The sequence below is a fragment of the Leuciscus leuciscus genome (genome assembly GCF_965113295.1).
Source record: "Leuciscus leuciscus genome assembly, chromosome: 20".
Taxonomy (NCBI): domain Eukaryota; kingdom Metazoa; phylum Chordata; class Actinopteri; order Cypriniformes; family Leuciscidae; genus Leuciscus; species Leuciscus leuciscus.
In genome coordinates, this window is record NC_138744.1 from 23,338,412 (window position 1) to 23,355,482 (window position 17,071).

The 17,071-nt window shown below is 37.2% G+C and overlaps 2 protein-coding genes across 6 annotated transcripts in view; both read left to right on the forward strand.

Annotated features, from left to right (window-relative positions):
- LOC309484206 (syndecan-2-A-like) overlaps positions 1-9,007 on the forward strand; it is a 28,710-nt gene extending 19,703 nt beyond the window's left edge. Inside the window, exons 2-5 of the mRNA XM_082150489.1 lie at positions 2,035-2,146; positions 4,835-5,016; positions 5,327-5,459; positions 7,228-9,007. Coding sequence (XP_082006615.1) covers positions 2,035-2,146; positions 4,835-5,016; positions 5,327-5,459; positions 7,228-7,391 — 591 coding nt within the window. The 3' untranslated portion in view covers positions 7,392-9,007. The remainder of the gene's footprint in view (positions 1-2,034; positions 2,147-4,834; positions 5,017-5,326; positions 5,460-7,227) is intronic.
- Positions 9,008-12,021: 3,014 nt separating this feature from the next.
- The window catches only part of LOC309484123 (carboxypeptidase Q-like), an 83,670-nt gene continuing 78,620 nt past the window's right edge, over positions 12,022-17,071 (forward strand). For 4 of the 5 annotated variants that reach the window (XM_082150332.1, XM_082150331.1, XM_082150333.1 and 1 more), the window contains exons 1-3: positions 12,022-12,109; positions 14,845-14,928; positions 15,718-15,773. In XM_082150332.1, the coding sequence (XP_082006458.1) occupies positions 12,037-12,109; positions 14,845-14,928; positions 15,718-15,773 (213 nt within the window). In that variant the 5' untranslated portion in view covers positions 12,022-12,036. The remainder of the gene's footprint in view (positions 12,110-14,844; positions 14,929-15,717; positions 15,774-17,071) is intronic. The other variant, XM_082150334.1, reaches the window with a different exon arrangement.

The following is a 17,071-nucleotide window of genomic DNA, read 5'->3' on the forward strand; positions in this document are numbered from 1 at the left end:
ATATTTAGTGCTTAGCTAAAATATAGGCATGACTTGTGTTATTGTGATTTATACATTCAACTGAATGTCGCGTTTCCCAAAAGCATCGTAAACCCAAGTAGATTGTAAAACCATTTCCACCAATGGTCTCAACGATCAACCAGACTCATGATGCTTTTGGGAAACCCGACCCAAAACACACTAGAAACCACTTACCAATACTCTAGCAACCACATAGCAATGTGCTAAAAACAATCAGAACACCTTAGCAAATGAATAGCATTGCAACTAGCATCATGGCAGTGACTTTCGCACAAGCAAATACTATTTTTATATTATGGTCTTTATATGGAAGAAAGAGAGAATGAGTAAGTCATAAAGAAAACTTGTTATTTTGTTGGAAGGCATCAAGGCACATTCAAATCCACTGTTTACATCACTTCCTGTTTATAAAAAAAATGCTGTCTGATTTCCCCCAGTTTTTTAAACCTTCACTCCTCTTTAATCAGACATAAGCATTGTGGTCGTTAAATATTTTCAGAAATGTCTAAAGCTCGCATTAATAATTTGCTCTCGATCATTTGAGGTGACATTATGGTGGCTTTGAAGTCTTTCTGAAACCAGTTTGCTTAGGAACTTTCATACTAAAACACTGGCTGTTTAGTCATTGACTGTCTAGGCAGCTGCCTTAGGCTTCATACACAGCCCTTATGTCACTCAAGTTCAGTTATTGTAAGCTGTGGAGGTTAAACAGTTTTTTTTTTATCCCGTCTTCCTGTGTGTTCTCTGTCACGATGAGCAATGACGGCTAATGAAAGCCTTCGCTTTGTGAGGAGACTGTGAAAAATGTGAAGAGTCAAACAGAGGCTGATGTATGTTTGAGGTGTCCTGAGTGGGACCCATGGCTGATCACAGGCTCTGGCACTTCTGTGGCTTTATTTAGTCTTCCATTGGCTTTCAAGTCCCGTTTAATCTCCCCCTCAGTGCCTCTGAAAACAGTGCCCGCTCCAGCCTCCTGTTATTGTACAGGCTTTGAATCCAACCCCTTCACTCTTCCTGGGTTTTTATCCTGCATGAGTGACCTCTATAATATTGAACCTTATCACCTGAGTGCCATTATTTATCCTGCGGGTGAATAGCAGGATTCAGATTACACACAAAGGTGCTTGGAGTATTATCCAATCTCCTTGTTAGGCACTCTTGTAGACTTTAATCAAATACACACACATACAGACAATATCAGCGCTTTCATTCACTATTTCATTGTTTGCCCTCCACGTTATAAGAAATACAATGACACATAGGTGCACAAAGCATTGCTGTTGGTGGCTCTTTGTGATTTGCTGAAGGGTTAATATGGATGGAGAAGATCAGAGACGGCTGAGCTTCAGCAAGCGTGAATGGAAAAGTCTGTGGGAGACGAAGAAGTCGCTGGAGGATGTGATACCATCATGATGAAAAAGAAAGGGTCATAGGTTTTGGAAATAAACATAGGTCCATCTGCCCCTCTCTTGACAACAATGATAGCCTCTTGCGTTTGTTTGCTAGACCGTGTCTGTCCGTTTGCGCCACCCCTCAACCTTGAAGTATTACTCCAGAGCGATAAACCTTTTGTTACTTCCACAATGTGCAAAAAAATGACAGATGCTGACTTTTAGATTGGTTTTTAGCGTCTGTTTAGTGGGTCAGAGAGTTTTCAGAGAATTTTCTCCAGAGGAAGAGAATCAAATATTATTTTCCTTTGAGGTAGTTTCCAGGGAAACAGAAGTGGGAGGAACCTTGGGCAGGCATTTCTGTTGTTTATGTCTTCAGCATAAAACAAAATCTGGCAAGATTTTATTCTGTGTTGTTTAGACAAATGTAAAAAAGCTTTTGTTTGATATGGTAATGGTACTTAAGTGGTGCACATTTCTTTTTTCAGTAACTGAAGAATTTTTTTAGATCATTTCATATATGTACTAAGGAAATGACTAAACCTTTGCCATTAAAGAAAGTTTACTAGATCATTTTCAAATTAAGTAATTCTGAAATTTCTGCTTGTGTTCACCTGTACAGGTACTGGTCTCGGGTCAGTCCCCTGCCTCAGCTGATGACATCTATTTGGATGACCAGCAGTCTGGTGACTACCCTTTAGATGATGATGACTTCACTTCTGGTTCAGGATCTGGTAAGGATTGTTTCTGATTCTTTATCACTGTTACTGATTCTATAACAGTTTATTGTATTACTATTGTTGTTCTGAGGCATCTTCAGTCTCAAGAGACCATAATTATAATATTATGACTATTACTCAACAAACCCATAACACCAAGTGTTCCATTTTGGCGCATAACTCATCCCACACTGCTTGTGAATGATAATTTCTAATCATGTGGCTTGTTGAGGAGAGGTGTATTGCTACTTTTGCCCCTAAGTGATCAGGTGTGCATTTCCCAAAAGCATTGTGAGTCTAAGTTGATCCTAGAGATCATTGGTGGCGATCTAGGGGCTAGAATATCAAAGGCATTGTCTCAAATGCAAGCCTAAAGGTGAGGTCTCATTTAACATTGCTCAACAAAAATCCAGTCATTCCAATTGAAAACCATATGATCGGGAGTTTCGAGTGAGGGCGAAAAAGTTCCCCATGCAGATATCACTCATGTTCAAGTTGATCACTTAAGTCACTGAGTTGACCAACAGAAAGCTACTTGGTCTGAAAGTGACTTCTATGTGAGCTGTACTTTATACAAGTCTACACTATTGGCAATGGACAATGGATGGTTTTTCCCCCTCAAAATTCCTTTCTCCTTTCTTTCACCTCCAAGTCCACACTTTGGTAATGCCGCTATTGTTGGGTAGTAGTCTGCTTTGGACTTTTGAAACCTACAATGACAAATGGGACACCCTCCGGTCTTGTGGACATCACAGACACTAGGACATGTCACACGACCGACAACGCAAGTCCACACCAAATGTGCCATTTGGAATAGGACCATAGAAACATGTGGAAAGGCTTATTTGACAAGGAAGTAGCTGTAGACAATGTACTTAAAAACACTTAAAACCAACTGCATAGAAATGCCCTGGCAACCACCCAAAACACCCTTGTGGGGTTTGCATCAAATAAAAAATGGAAAAGTATTGTCTAGTTTGAGTCTTGTAATGTTTATCCTATATAATCACTCAACAAAAAAAAGACATAATTATGCTTTTATATCTGCTTTTTTACTTACTATTGGGGCATGTATAGTACATGTACTAGAACAATTTAATGATGTATTTACAATTAAGCCACAGAGCCAATGTTGTTGTGGCTAAAGGTTGTCTAATGTGTTGTTAATAGAAGGTCTGCTAGGTGGTTGCTAGACAATGCTGCCCACCCTTTGAGCGGACAGATGTTTCACCTGCAGTCAAACGCGGTCAGCCAAGACCACCATAGTCACTCAGCAGATGTCCGCTCCATACAGAAATTCTGCATTATTAATAAGTCATTTCTCTACCTCTTACTGCTGTACTGCAGTGCCTTGTACCTGGCACAATTACAGTGCAAAATGGAGAGAACGGTTGAAATATTTATACATTTAATGCATTTCACCTGTCTCTTTTGGAAACACTTTAAGCAAAAGTGCTGATCTTGCATTCCTATTCTGTATCATTGTATTTACGCGGAACTGAAAGTCCAAGAAAGTGAGACGTTTGGAATGTTCAAAGTAAAGCTCAGGGCATTGGTATGTCATTATAGTCTCATCACTCCATAACATCATAGGTCAACATTTGCAAAACCTCATATTTTTGCGTCAAGTGTTTGTGATTTGACCATAGGCAAATCTAAGGAAATATTATTGAGGAAATTATATTTTAGACACTATACTCAAACAGTGACTATCTGTTTTTGCTCTGTCGGTGAAAAGATGTTTCAAAATAAGCCACTGCAGAATTAACTTTTGCGCTCCTTCAAGCAATAGACAGTTGTATTTTCAGTCCTGAATGAAATAGTTAAGTGAATGATTCAGTGACTCACTCATGAACTCATGTTTTGTTTATGAATTAATCCGTGGCTGCATCTGAAATCGCATACTTCGCTACTATATAGTAGGCAAAATACAGTAGTAAAACAGTACCCAGATGACCTACTACTTCCGGTGAGATTCTGAAGTGTACATACGATAGACACTTTACTATCCCATGAGACCTCAGAAGAGGATTTGAAATTACATTTAATGACAACATGGCGAATGTAATATGTCTGTATTACATTCATATTATATACAATGTGCGTTTTTAGTGGTCACAAAGTAAGCACTTATTCAAAATAGTATCAAGAGAGTATGTGATTTCGGACTCAGCCATGTTTTTGAATGAGTTGGTTGAGTGAATGATTCATATGACTCACTCATAAAGACAGCCACTTTTTTTGTTCATGAATGAATCAATGTTTTTGAATGAGTTGGTTAAGTGAATGATTCAAATGACTCACTCATAAACACACCCACTTGTTTTGTTTCATGAATTAATCATTGTTTTTGCATGAGTTGGTTGAGTGAATGATTCAGATGAGTCACTCACAAAGGCTGCCACTTGTTATATTCATGAATGAATCAATGTTTTTGAAAGAGTTAGTTGAGTGAATGATTCAAATGACACACTCATAAAGACAGTCACTTTTCTCTACCTGCTGGCATATTATTGTAACGCGCAGAAAGAGACAATTAAAAATTCCCGAGGGTTTGGAATGCACAAAAAAGACAAGCTGAGTAAAAAACTCTGCTCAGCCAATCAAATTCAAGGATTGCAACAAACTAAATTTCATTTGTAAATGGAAAACATTCTAATGGCTGACTTATTTAATTTCTTTATTTCTCACTCATCTTTTTAGGTTTTAGTGACACAGATGATGATGAAGACACTTCCACGGTAATTGCGCGGTACCCAGAATTCAATGCGGGGTCTACTCAGGAGCCTGTCTACACCAGCAGCCCCAGCTTGGAATCCTCCATTTCCAGAGAGATGGACAAAATCAGCACAGAGACATTCATTGAGTCAGACATGGGACCAGAGGTGCAATTGCTCGCCCATTTCAGTCGTACTGCTTCTGACACTATCAAAGCTTTTGCTGACTCCCACTTCTCCGAAAACCTGCACAGCTTGCAAAACTGTGACAACTTGTGATATTGCCCCTCTTTGACGCATACACTGACCTGCTGTCTTTCGCAGTTTTACTGAACACCACTGTTATGTTGGATCCTTCAATCTTGTTATTGAATCTTTTCACTTTTTCCGACACCATCTACAAGCTGAATTGTTTTTTATGTCAGCAATTTTGATGTTTAGCTGTCTTTCTCTTGCTCCCTCTTTTACTGTTTTTTAGATCTCTAACGATCAGACAGAAAAGCCCCAGGTCACCGTTGAAGCCACCAGCTCACCGAGTGCTGTACAAGATGCTGACCTGCTTCATGAGGTTCGCACAGAGAACCTCTTCCAAAGGACAGAAGTGCTGGCAGGTATGTTTAAAATGAACAGCACACAGAAGGGTGATTCTTCAGTTAGGGGAACATTTCAGTCCCCCATCAAGACGTTAAAGACAAAATGCTATAAAAATCTTTATTATTTTGAAGTAATCAAAAGTGCCCATAATTGAAGAATCACCCAATCTATTTTCTGTAAATGAATAAGTTGACAAACCATTTCAGATGTCTCTGGCCCTGTTTACACCTGGTATTAAGATGTGTTTTGGTCGATCGAATCACAAGTAGATGAGGGAGACACAAACCCGTTTACACCAGGGGCCTCATTTATAACCGTTCCGTACGCACAAAACAGGCCCTGAAAGAGGCGTACACCACTTCCAACGCATAAGTTGTGATTTATAAAAACAAACTTGATGGGAAAATTTGCGCACCTGCACGCAAACTCTGACCCATGCGTACGAACGTTTTGGAGATGGAGCAGTTTGGCAACACCGATGGTGAGCTGGAGTTAAATGACTTTTTGGTCACTTTTAGACAGAAAATCTAAAGAAATTTAAACATATACAGAAAGATAATACAAATATAATTTCACTCACCAAGCCTATCACTTGAAGCAAATATCCATCCCTTCTTAAATGTCCGCGCCAGCGTGCGCGTTGGGCCGTTTAGTGAAACTTACGCCAATAACAGTTTAAATAAATAAAATAATGATTTAAACTATGTTTTACTTCTGATATAAACATTTAGATTAAATATGCCATTCAAATGAATGGAGTTAAACACTTAAACATGAAATCATTACTGAGAAGTTACAACATTTTTTATATTCAATCAATAGAAATATTTGTTGTGGATGCGATGTTTTTTAACACTTTTCCTGTGGCGTGCTGTGTTTTAATGTTTTAACCACAGAGATAATTGCTTATCATGATCATACCAGATTGTCTGAGAAAATAGTTTCGTGCAAATAATGCCCAAGGCCTATCTGTTTCTATTAAAAATATAAATCAATCAAAAATACAAATCGGCCAGTGGAAAAGATTGAGAAAAACTTTCTCTGAAATGTATTTTACACTATTTGATTTATGTATTCAAAAACAAGGCAAGGATATAGGCAACTACATGATTTTTATTAATGTAATGTGTCTTGTACCGTTAAACGTTATCACGTGGATGAATAATCATATGCAAATGATATGCAGATAAGGATCTGCATAGTAAAACTAGGCGTTGTAAGCTCCATATATGGTTATTTCGGGGTGGAGACGCATGTGCGCACAATCTTTCGCTGACTGGGATTTATAAAGTGAATTCTGCGCAGGTTCTGAAAAAGTCTGAATATTTTTTGCCGTACGCCATTTTTGGCTTTCGGGCGCACGTACACTTTTAGTAAGGATCTTATGCACAGTTTTATAAATGAGACCCATGGTGTTTAAATCTGTGTCTTTTGTCAAATTTCAATCACTTCTGTCCTGATTTTTTCAAAGGGAGGGTCTATGGGCTAGTAAATGTATGGGCTTTCGATCTAATGGACGAAATATGCTTGCGCAATTTACATACGAACAGGAGACAACGTTAAAACATATGGAGAGTAGCAGCTTTCGTTTCTGCTCTTGTGATCCAACCAACCAAAATGCATCTTAATACCAGGTGTAAACAGGACCTCTGTGTTCATTTCACTGATATTTTCATTCATTTGATTTGTAGCTGTGAGCCTTTGTTGAAGATGCATGTGTGTGTGTTAGATATTATAAACTTAATATTATTTTTGTTTGACATGGTGTCATTCTTCTTGGTGCAGCGGTTATAGCCGGCGGAGTGATCGGCTTCCTGTTTGCCATATTCCTGATCCTCCTTCTGGTGTACCGTATGAGAAAGAAGGATGAGGGGAGCTATGACCTTGGAGAGCGCAAGCCACCCAGCTCAGCCTATCAGAAGGCTCCGAGTAAAGAGTTCTACGCCTGAAACACCAATCATTGCCAACAGTAACATCATTATGACAAGCAACTCCTCTCCAAGAGTAGCGTTGGATTGGTAGCACATCGAGGGGATTTTCTTTTTTACGGGGAACCTTTACTTATTTAAAAATGTAACAAAAAAGTAATTTTGCTTTACAAACCCAACCGGGGCTTGTATTTTCTTTTGGGATCAAAAATGTCAAAGATTGTTTCTCTATGGTTTTTGAAAACAATTGTTGTCAGTGTATGAAAGTAAATCATTTCTCACAGGTTTTAGTCAGTGACTACTTTGTAACAGTAGAGGTACGTTTTATTAAAGAACAAGACAATTCCGGGGTGGAAATCCTGGGTTATATCTGATACCTTTAATTTTCCACTGATTACATTTGAGTAACTTATCTCAGTGTGGACTTTATCAGTAATTTAGTTTTCATCTCATCGGTTTTGTAAAGGGTATTTTTCTCCTTCGGCTTGTGCCATTATGTTCTTCAGTCAAACTGAATGTTTGTATTTTCGTCTGGCCAATATGAAATCATTCAAAGATCACAGAATACTGCAGAATGTTTAAATGTATTTTGTTATATTTCATGATTCTAATGTAGTTGGTACAGTGTTAAGTCCCTGAAAGTTCAAATTCTACTTTGCCTAAAGCTAAGAACACATTCTTCCTCCATTCTTGTGCTCCTTCATTCTCTCTTTTTCTGTCTTTTAGTTTAATCAAAGTCTGCCACAACTCCATTCATAACATACTTCAATATTGCAGTAATTGACTTAAATTATTAAGATTACTGTAACTATGATATAAGTTTGCATTGCACATAGGCTTATCAAGGTCAAGAACCCCCAGCAAAACTTTTTGATATCCAGTTACCCAACACTTGGATGTAAAAAAAGAGGCTCATTAGAATAAGATATGGATTATTAACAAGTGTAATGAGTCCAAGAATGAATCTTCCATGACAAGTTAACATCATTTACTCAGTAAAAGTCTGCAGTTTTACTGATTTTTACGCCCACATTCTTCTCAGTCGACACATTTTCAATGTTCATTTTTGACAGAAACCCTAATGAAGGCCATTTTTCTTTATTTCATAATATTATCCCTCACGCAAAAGCAGCTTTTAAAATGATTTCTCTTTTGTTTCTGACTCGGGCATATTCTGCTGAATGTCTCTGACCTTCCAAAGACTCAAACAGTGTTGTTAACAGTGATGATGATTAATAACGTGAATCACATCTGCTCATTTTTACTCTTCTTTTCATGTGCATTTCCGATATGTTTCTTTTAAAGACCTGACCATTTAGAGTCAACGACGTCTCTGTATATGTTAATATACAATAATTTATAGAAAATAATTATTTATATACTACATATTATATGTAATATGTTAGTTAAAAAATCTATGAAAATGTATATTCACAAATGTTTTAGAAGCCCTTGAAGTGCCTACTGTTCTGAAACAGTTCTACAGGGATTTTAAGGACATTTGTGCATCAGAATGATGTTAAAAGCTAGAACTGGAGAAATGTGATGAGCGGTAATGTCACAGAATTACAGAAACAGTATTGTATTTCATAAAAAAAAAAACACTACTGAATAAACATTTTCTCATGGTATTTTAATTACGCTTCTTGCGCATCAAGCTGAATTCACCTTGTGCACCTCTCTTTGGAGATTATTCTCAACTGTTCAATCACTGTGTGTATGAATATGTACATGATGAATCAATATTCATGCCAAGTGTCTCTCAGCTCTCTTTGGGCCATCAAACACAAGCTGTGGTGGAAATGTAACACCTCTGAAGAAGATTGCTCTGGGATTTATCCCTAGATGTTAAAGCTCTGACAGGAAAATTTACTAAACGCACAAGTTGCCACAAAGGTTGTTTTATTCCAAAATAATCTCACACTTACTTGTCACAACACCTGTCCACAACTATTCTAGAAAATATATGCATAAGCATGAGCTACTGTATATGCATAACTGAATATATATATATATATTTTTTTTTTGTTATTTAGCGTTTTAGTGTTGCGTGTTGCTCAGACATGACATCAAATTTGTGTTGCCTGGCTAATTCGTGTTGCCAGGCTAATATTTGTTATAGGCCTCTAGGCTAGGCTATTATGCACACATTCACTCTTAATCTTACCCTTACGAAAAATAAGTTTATTCAAGTGTGCTATTATATACTTCTTTTAAACTAAAAATAAAATACTTTCAGTCTACTTTTTATGTTCTCAGAAATATACTTTATGTACTTATCAGAAATACACTTAAATTTGCACTTACTACTGCCAGAAAAGTATTTGGCCTATACTTGAATACATATACTTTAAAGTATGATTAAGTATTCTAAGTATACTTGGCTTGTAGTTGTGTTTACTCTTTTGATTGAGAAGCCTATTAAATGCTCAGTTTTACATACTGTCTTATAAACTTACATTGTTTGAAAATATTGATGTATAAAGAAAACTTAAAAGAATACTTGCAGTATAAAACTACTAAACTAGTAGTTTACTGAGAGTATAATTCAAAGTGTACTTTCATAAACTAAAAAATGTGCTACAAGTATTTGACTAGTAAACTATCAGTATGCCAGTATAACTATCAGTATAACCTGTAGTATAGTTGTAGTACACACGAAAAACTTAGTTGTAAACTAGAGTACTCAGTATACTGTTACACGTAAAGTATACATAAAAGTATACTTTTATACTCTAAAAAATGAGATTGTATTTGTACAAAAATAGTACAATAATACGTAAAAACATTGAAATATTGTATATTATATGTTATAAAAATAAAACAAAAAAGTAATTTTGCTTTACAAACCCAACCGGGGCTTGTATTTTCTTTTGGGATCAAAAATGTCAAAGATTGTTTCTCTATGGTTTTTGAAAACAATTGTTGTCAGTGTATGAAAGTAAATCCTTTCTCACAGGTTTTTGTCAGTGACTGCTGTGTAACAGTAGAGGTACGTTTTATTAAAGAACAAGACAATTCCGGGGTGGAAATCCTGGGTTATATAACTTATATCTGATACCTTATAAGTGCATTGACAATATAAAGTATACTTAAAATACACTCACCTAAAGGATTATTAGGAACACCTGTTCAATTTCTCATTAATGCAATTATCTAATCAACCAATCACATGGCAGTTGCTTCAATGCATTTAGGGGTGTGGTCCTGGTCAAGACAATCTCCTGAACTCCAAACTGAATGTCAGAATGGGAAAGAAAGGTGATTTAAGCAATTTTGAGCGTGGCATGGTTGTTGGTGCCAGACGGGCCGGTCTGAGTATTTCACAATCTGTTCAGTTACTGGGATTTTCACACACAACCATTTCTAGGGTTTACAAAGAATGGAGTGAAAAGGGAAAAACATACAGTATGCGGCAGTCCTGTGGGCGAAAATGCCTGGTTGATACTAGAGGTCAGAGGAGAATGGGACGACTGATTCAAGCTGATAGAAGAGCAACTTTGACTGAAATAACCACTCGTTACAACCGAGGTATGCAGCAAAGCATTTGTGAAGCCACAACACGCACAACCTTGAGGCCCCACCGGGGTACCACTCATCTCCACTACAAATAGGAAAAAGAGGCTACAATTTGCACGAGCTCACCAAAATTGGACAGTTGAAGACTGGAAAAATGTTGCCTGGTCTGATGAGTCTCGATTTCTGTTGAGACATTCAGATGGTAGAGTCAGAATTTGGCGTAAACAGAATGAGAACATGGATCCATCATGCCTTGTTACCACTGTGCAGGCTGGTGGTGGTGGTGTAATGGTGTGGGGGATGTTTTCTTGGCACACTTTAGGCCCCTTAGTGCCAATTGGGCATCGTTTAAATGCCACGGCCTACCTGAGCATTGTTTCTGACCATGTCCATCCCTTTATGACCACCATGTACCCATCCTCTGATGGCTACTTCCAGCAGGATAATGCACCATGTCACAAAGCTCGAATCATTTCAAATTGGTTTCTTGAACATGACAATGAGTTCACTGTACTAAAATGGCCCCCACAGTCACCAGATCTCAACCCAATAGAGCATCTTTGGGCTGTGGTGGAACGGGAGCTTCGTGCCCTGGATGTGCATCCCACAAATCTCCATCAACTCCATCACCTTGTTGAATCAATGCCACGTAGAATTAAGGCAGTTCTGAAGGCGAAAGGGGGTCAAACACAGTATTAGTATGGTGTTCCTAATAATCCTTTAGGTGAGTGTATACTTGAACATTACTTAAGTATACCTAATAAAATTAACCTGAAGTATAGGCCTACTTATTTTTTGTAAGGGTATGTCTAATATGTCGAAATTTCAAGGCTTTGTAATATTCTTGTCGTCTCACATTCAATTATGAATTAGTCAAAATATATTGACTAAATACATTTTACAAAAATAAATAAAAAAAATAAACGTAAAACAGTTGTCAAATAAATGTTTAGCTACTAAATTGCATCTACTCTCGATTACATCTTATCCCAGACAGCAACATGACAAATTTTAAGTTCATGAGATTTTTATTCATTTAGCCTAATGTGTTAATTCTAGATGTTTATTTATGTAAATGCGCTTGACTGCGTGCGCGTTGAACATTCGAGTAGCTTTCAAACCAAACCCTGGAGCGCGCAGAGTTGCCATGGAAACGGCGCAACAAACACAACTGACAAGAAGCAAACTCCCTCTGTCTCTGTTGTTTTCACTGCTTTCAGGTGAGTTTAGCCTCTAAAATCACACAAATAATACACACAACTGTTCCTGACACTTTTCTTACATGTTATTGACACACACCTGTTTAATTTACTTAAACCTGCAGTCCGTAGCTTTTTTGGGTTAAAAATTATCCCCCAAAATTTTTTGAGCAAGTACAGTACATAACCAGCCAGTGTTCAAAACTATCTGCTTGCCTTAGCTCCATTCAAAATGGTAAGCTTGTAATAATGTATTTAATTCCAGTGGTACTGGTGAATTTTCCGCGGGAAATTCGAGCATGTCTTTGCGTCATTACGTCACATCTGTACACATAAAGAAGATGTCTCTGTCTTTTTTTACAGTCTATGGTCGGTACACGATCCGTTCCACCTGCACGATCCGTTTCACGCATGCGCCTCATTTAGATTATATAGATATATATTAGCCTATATAGACTCATACTTAAACAAAACTATATAGACTCATACTAATACAAAACTTACTCAACTTAAAAGTTAACTAATATTAGCAGCTTTTAATAAAAAATAATAAAAAAACACACAAACCGTCTTTGACAATACTACTTACCTCAGACCAAAACAGGGCAAGTTAAGCCTAATACCATAAACAGCAATGAATCGCAAAGGAGAGTATGGAGGAAACTGATCATGTATGTTCATGTAACAACTCACAACTCCTTTATTATTTTGGATTGGCAACCACGTAAACACATCGTAATGCATAGCGTAAGCTACATTTAAAAGCATCAAAATAGACCCGCTGTGAAATGTTAAACACAATACAACTAACGTTACACAAATATGCCGCAAGTTGTGCCGCCTGGCCGTCAAGTGTTTCATCGCATGCGTGGTACCGATAGTGTAGGAAAACCATTACGCGCATGCGTGAAACGGATCGTGCAGGTGTGACAGTCTCCACTGTCTCGGCTAGTAGGCTATATTGCGTGTGAGGATGTTGGTGGTGGAGATTTATTATAGCCTTTTCTCACAGCACTTGATATAATTAAACGTATGAATTTGATGGCGGACCAGAAAGGTTCAAACGACAATCACCAGTGACAACTGGAGATTCACCCGTTGTAAAACGCGAAAGACTTCGGACTGCAACCGGCCCATGCGAAAACAAGGATAAATATCGAGAGGGCATTAAATGTAGGCACGCAGTGCTGATGTTGTTAACAGACTTTAACAATTTGAGAACAAAGTATAATTTGCACGGTTTGACGTGATATGATAAGCGAGCGTTAGATTTAATCAGCGCAATTTACTGCAATGCTTTTCCCCCTTAAAGGGATAATTCACTTTGAAATTAAATTTTGGTATGTTTTAGCTTACCTCAAGGGCATCCAAGATGTAGGTGTCTTTTTTTCCGCAGTAGTTTCAATTTTTATATTTTTAGGTCAAACCGTTCTTGTCTGTCAGTCATATAATGCAGGTCTATGGTCACCACCTCAAAGAGCATGCACAGAGTCCAAATTAAAACAATTCCCCATCGTTCAAATTAAACAATTCCCCATCGTAAGTACACATTGATGGCCTAAGACACGAAACGAGCGGTTTGCGTGAGAAAACGAACAGTATTTATATCGTTTTTACCTCTTGTACACAGCCACGTCCAAGTGATCTGAGAGCGCGGGCGGGTATAGATATATACAATAGAAGCCCCCTTGGCTACGGCAGTTCATTGGAACGAAACCGTAGCCAAGGCGACATCTAGTGTATATATCTATACCCGCCCGCGCCCTCAGATCATTTGGACGCGGCTGTGTTCAAGAGGTAACAACGATATAAATATTGTTCGTTTTCTCACACAAACCGCTCGTTTCGTGTCTTAGGCCATCAATGTGTACTTACGATGGGGAATTGTTTAATTTGAACGATGGGGAATTGTTTTAATTTGGACTCTGTGCATGCTCTTTGAGGCGGTGACCATCGACCTGCATTATATGACTGACAGACAAGAACGGTTTGACCTAAAAATATCAAAATTGAAACTACTGCGGAAAAAAAGACACCTACATCTTGGATGCCCTTGAGGTAAGCTAAAACATACCAAAATTTAATTTCAAAGTGAACTATCCCTTTAACATTAGTTGGTCAGAACAAAAGTGGATGTTACTTGTTCAGATGACATTTTCCAGTGAAAATTCTTATGTTGGTCATACTCCCAAAAAGTAGAATCTGTGATTGCGAATGACAGTATCTACACCGGCGCGGTGACTGACAGCCGCACATTCTCCTCAAAACATTGGATTCATCGCGCTGCGCCATGCCGAGGCACAACGCACGTAAAGTTGATAATGTAATTACTTGAATATCTGCAATTGCATATTTCGAACAGAGATGGCGACAAAGAGGAAAAACTGCGGACTGCAGCTTTAATCTCAATAGTTTAGCGTCTTCGAAAAAGTACATTAGCGTCTTACCCGTTTTCAGAAGAGGTAATGTTAACGTTAACTGTTAGGCTAACCTAAACTCTTGTTTACAAAAATTTGTGCTTTTATTTAATCACGTCTTTATGTGTAGACGAGTCAGTTTTGTAAAGGTTTTGCTGTCAGTAGAATGGGTGATTGGAAGTTGGCTAATTTATTTAACAAACTGATATTTAACATAAATGTATGTGCTGTTAATCGATGACGTCACTTACACGGAGCGCAAAAAAATTGTAAAACTAGTTAAAATGTGTTTTGATCTTTCATGGTAGACAAATATTGATAAAAGTTCTGTTATTTTAGCAGCGACGCCGACAAAGTTAACAGAGGGAAAGCTCCACGATTTCAACATTTCTGAAGAAAGCTGCTGCCAGAGAGGAAACACAGGTGAAGTGAGGAAGCTTATTAAATAACTTCATATCCATTTTCCCCCACAATATGTTTTACCTATATCACCATACATCTGTTTTTTTCCTTCTTTTTATTATCTCAAATTTAAAAGTTTTATTCATTTAATTTATTTTAAGAAGGCTTTGACATTCAAATGTAAGTGACGCTATATGAGCAATATTCAATGAATATGTAAACCTAAAACATAAATTCTGTTATCCTAAGAAATTATTATAATTTTCGCAAATAAAATTAATAATATAGAAACTGCTGAATCTTTTTATTTCTTTTTTTTAAATGTCTTTATTGTTTTTTTTTTTTTTATTGTATTGCAAATTATAGAGAAGAGTGTCAATAAGAGTATTGATAAGTATCACTGATAAAATCATTATTTAACTAACCCATTCCTAATGATAAGACACTTTTTTTCAATTAAAAATAATAGTTGGTTACATTATTCATTGATTATGTTTATTATTAATTAATTGGCGTGTTAAATTTCTGTACTCATAATTTGTTAACACTTTACATGGTTAAAAAAATTGTTAATGTTCAAAATGTATTGGCTTTAGTAATTGTACAAAGTAACACTGAATAAATGCTGATTGATAAATGAATGCAGTGTGGTTTTGGGCCATTTTCTATTTAGAATGTAATAGGGGTTTGTATTGGTTTCCTTTACATATATGTATTGATCCCTAAATGTATTAACTGAAAACAATACACAATTCCCTATTAGAATTTATAAGGTTTTACAGCAGAGAATGAAATGTTTGAGTTGATTAGTTCTATGCAGATTTCAAGGTTATGGATCAAGCACATCTTCATTCCCAGGACTAAAGGTGAGAAGTGTATTAAAAATAAATGCGGATGTGGAATTTTGGTTGTTAGGACGTACCTGCCATGCTCCAGCAACGTAACGTTACAGTTATAACGTCGCCACAACGAATACAGGAATCACAAAGTTATGCTGCTGGAACATTATTTGGCATGTTGCACCGACTAATATGGTCCTTTGATGTTACATCCTTGCAACATGCCAGTTTGGTCACTGAGACATACTCGTTATGTTCTTGCAACATACCACTATAATGTCGTCACGACGATTATGGGAATCACAAAGTTATGTTATGTGGTACGTCGCTACTATGAATATGGTCCGGTCCGGTTACGTCTTCACAACGTAACTGTGTTAGCTGGGATAGTGTCGGCCCAGATCCGGCCCACATCTGGTACACGTGGAATCCACACGTACCAGATATGGGCCAGATCTGGGTCGACACTATGTTTCTGTATGGTATCTTATCTATTCACAATGAAATTCATTCTGAGTTTCACGCCATGCTGGAATTATCGAGATGACAACACGTTACGTTATACTCTGAGCTGATCAGAATCAGAATCAGAAAGAGCTTTATTGCAAAGTATGTTTCCATATACAAGGAATTTGTCTTGGTGACAGAAGCTTCCACAGTACAGACAGAATGATGGCGACAAGACAGATAATAAAAAATAGAATAAAATAGAAAAAGTAAATAAAACAATAAATGTATATAAAAAACAAAACAATACACAAAATAGACAACAGACAATATATGTATGTACAGATATGTTATATACAAATGCAAGGTAGTGTAAATAAGAGTTATGCTCTGCTAAATAAATATAACTATAAATAGTGTTCTGTATTGCACGTTTATTGCCCAGTGGGGGTATTTAACTGTTCATGACAGTTAACTTTTAAGAAAAGTAGCCTATAACTTTTCTTGTGCCTGGCTGTTCTGGTGCTCCGTGCTCTGTAATGTTAGCCCGTCTAGATCGGTCCAAAGCCGGCATCCGATAGAACGTCTCTGCGTGTTACTGTCTTTCCGTGTGGCAAAGTCCATTTAAGCTTTTATCTGACTCCATTTTATACCTGACTCCATTTGATCATGACCTCAAATTTAGGTTAGATTGCCAATTGGCTATTGGTCAATTATATAATAGTTTAGCAATACATTTGATTGTTCTATTTAACTCTTTACTTATATTTTACCCATTCATATTAGGCCCCGTCCGCACTACTGCGTTTTCGTTTAGAAACAGAGAATTAAAACGAATACGATCTCCGTCCACACCAGCGTTTTAGCTGCGTATTAGA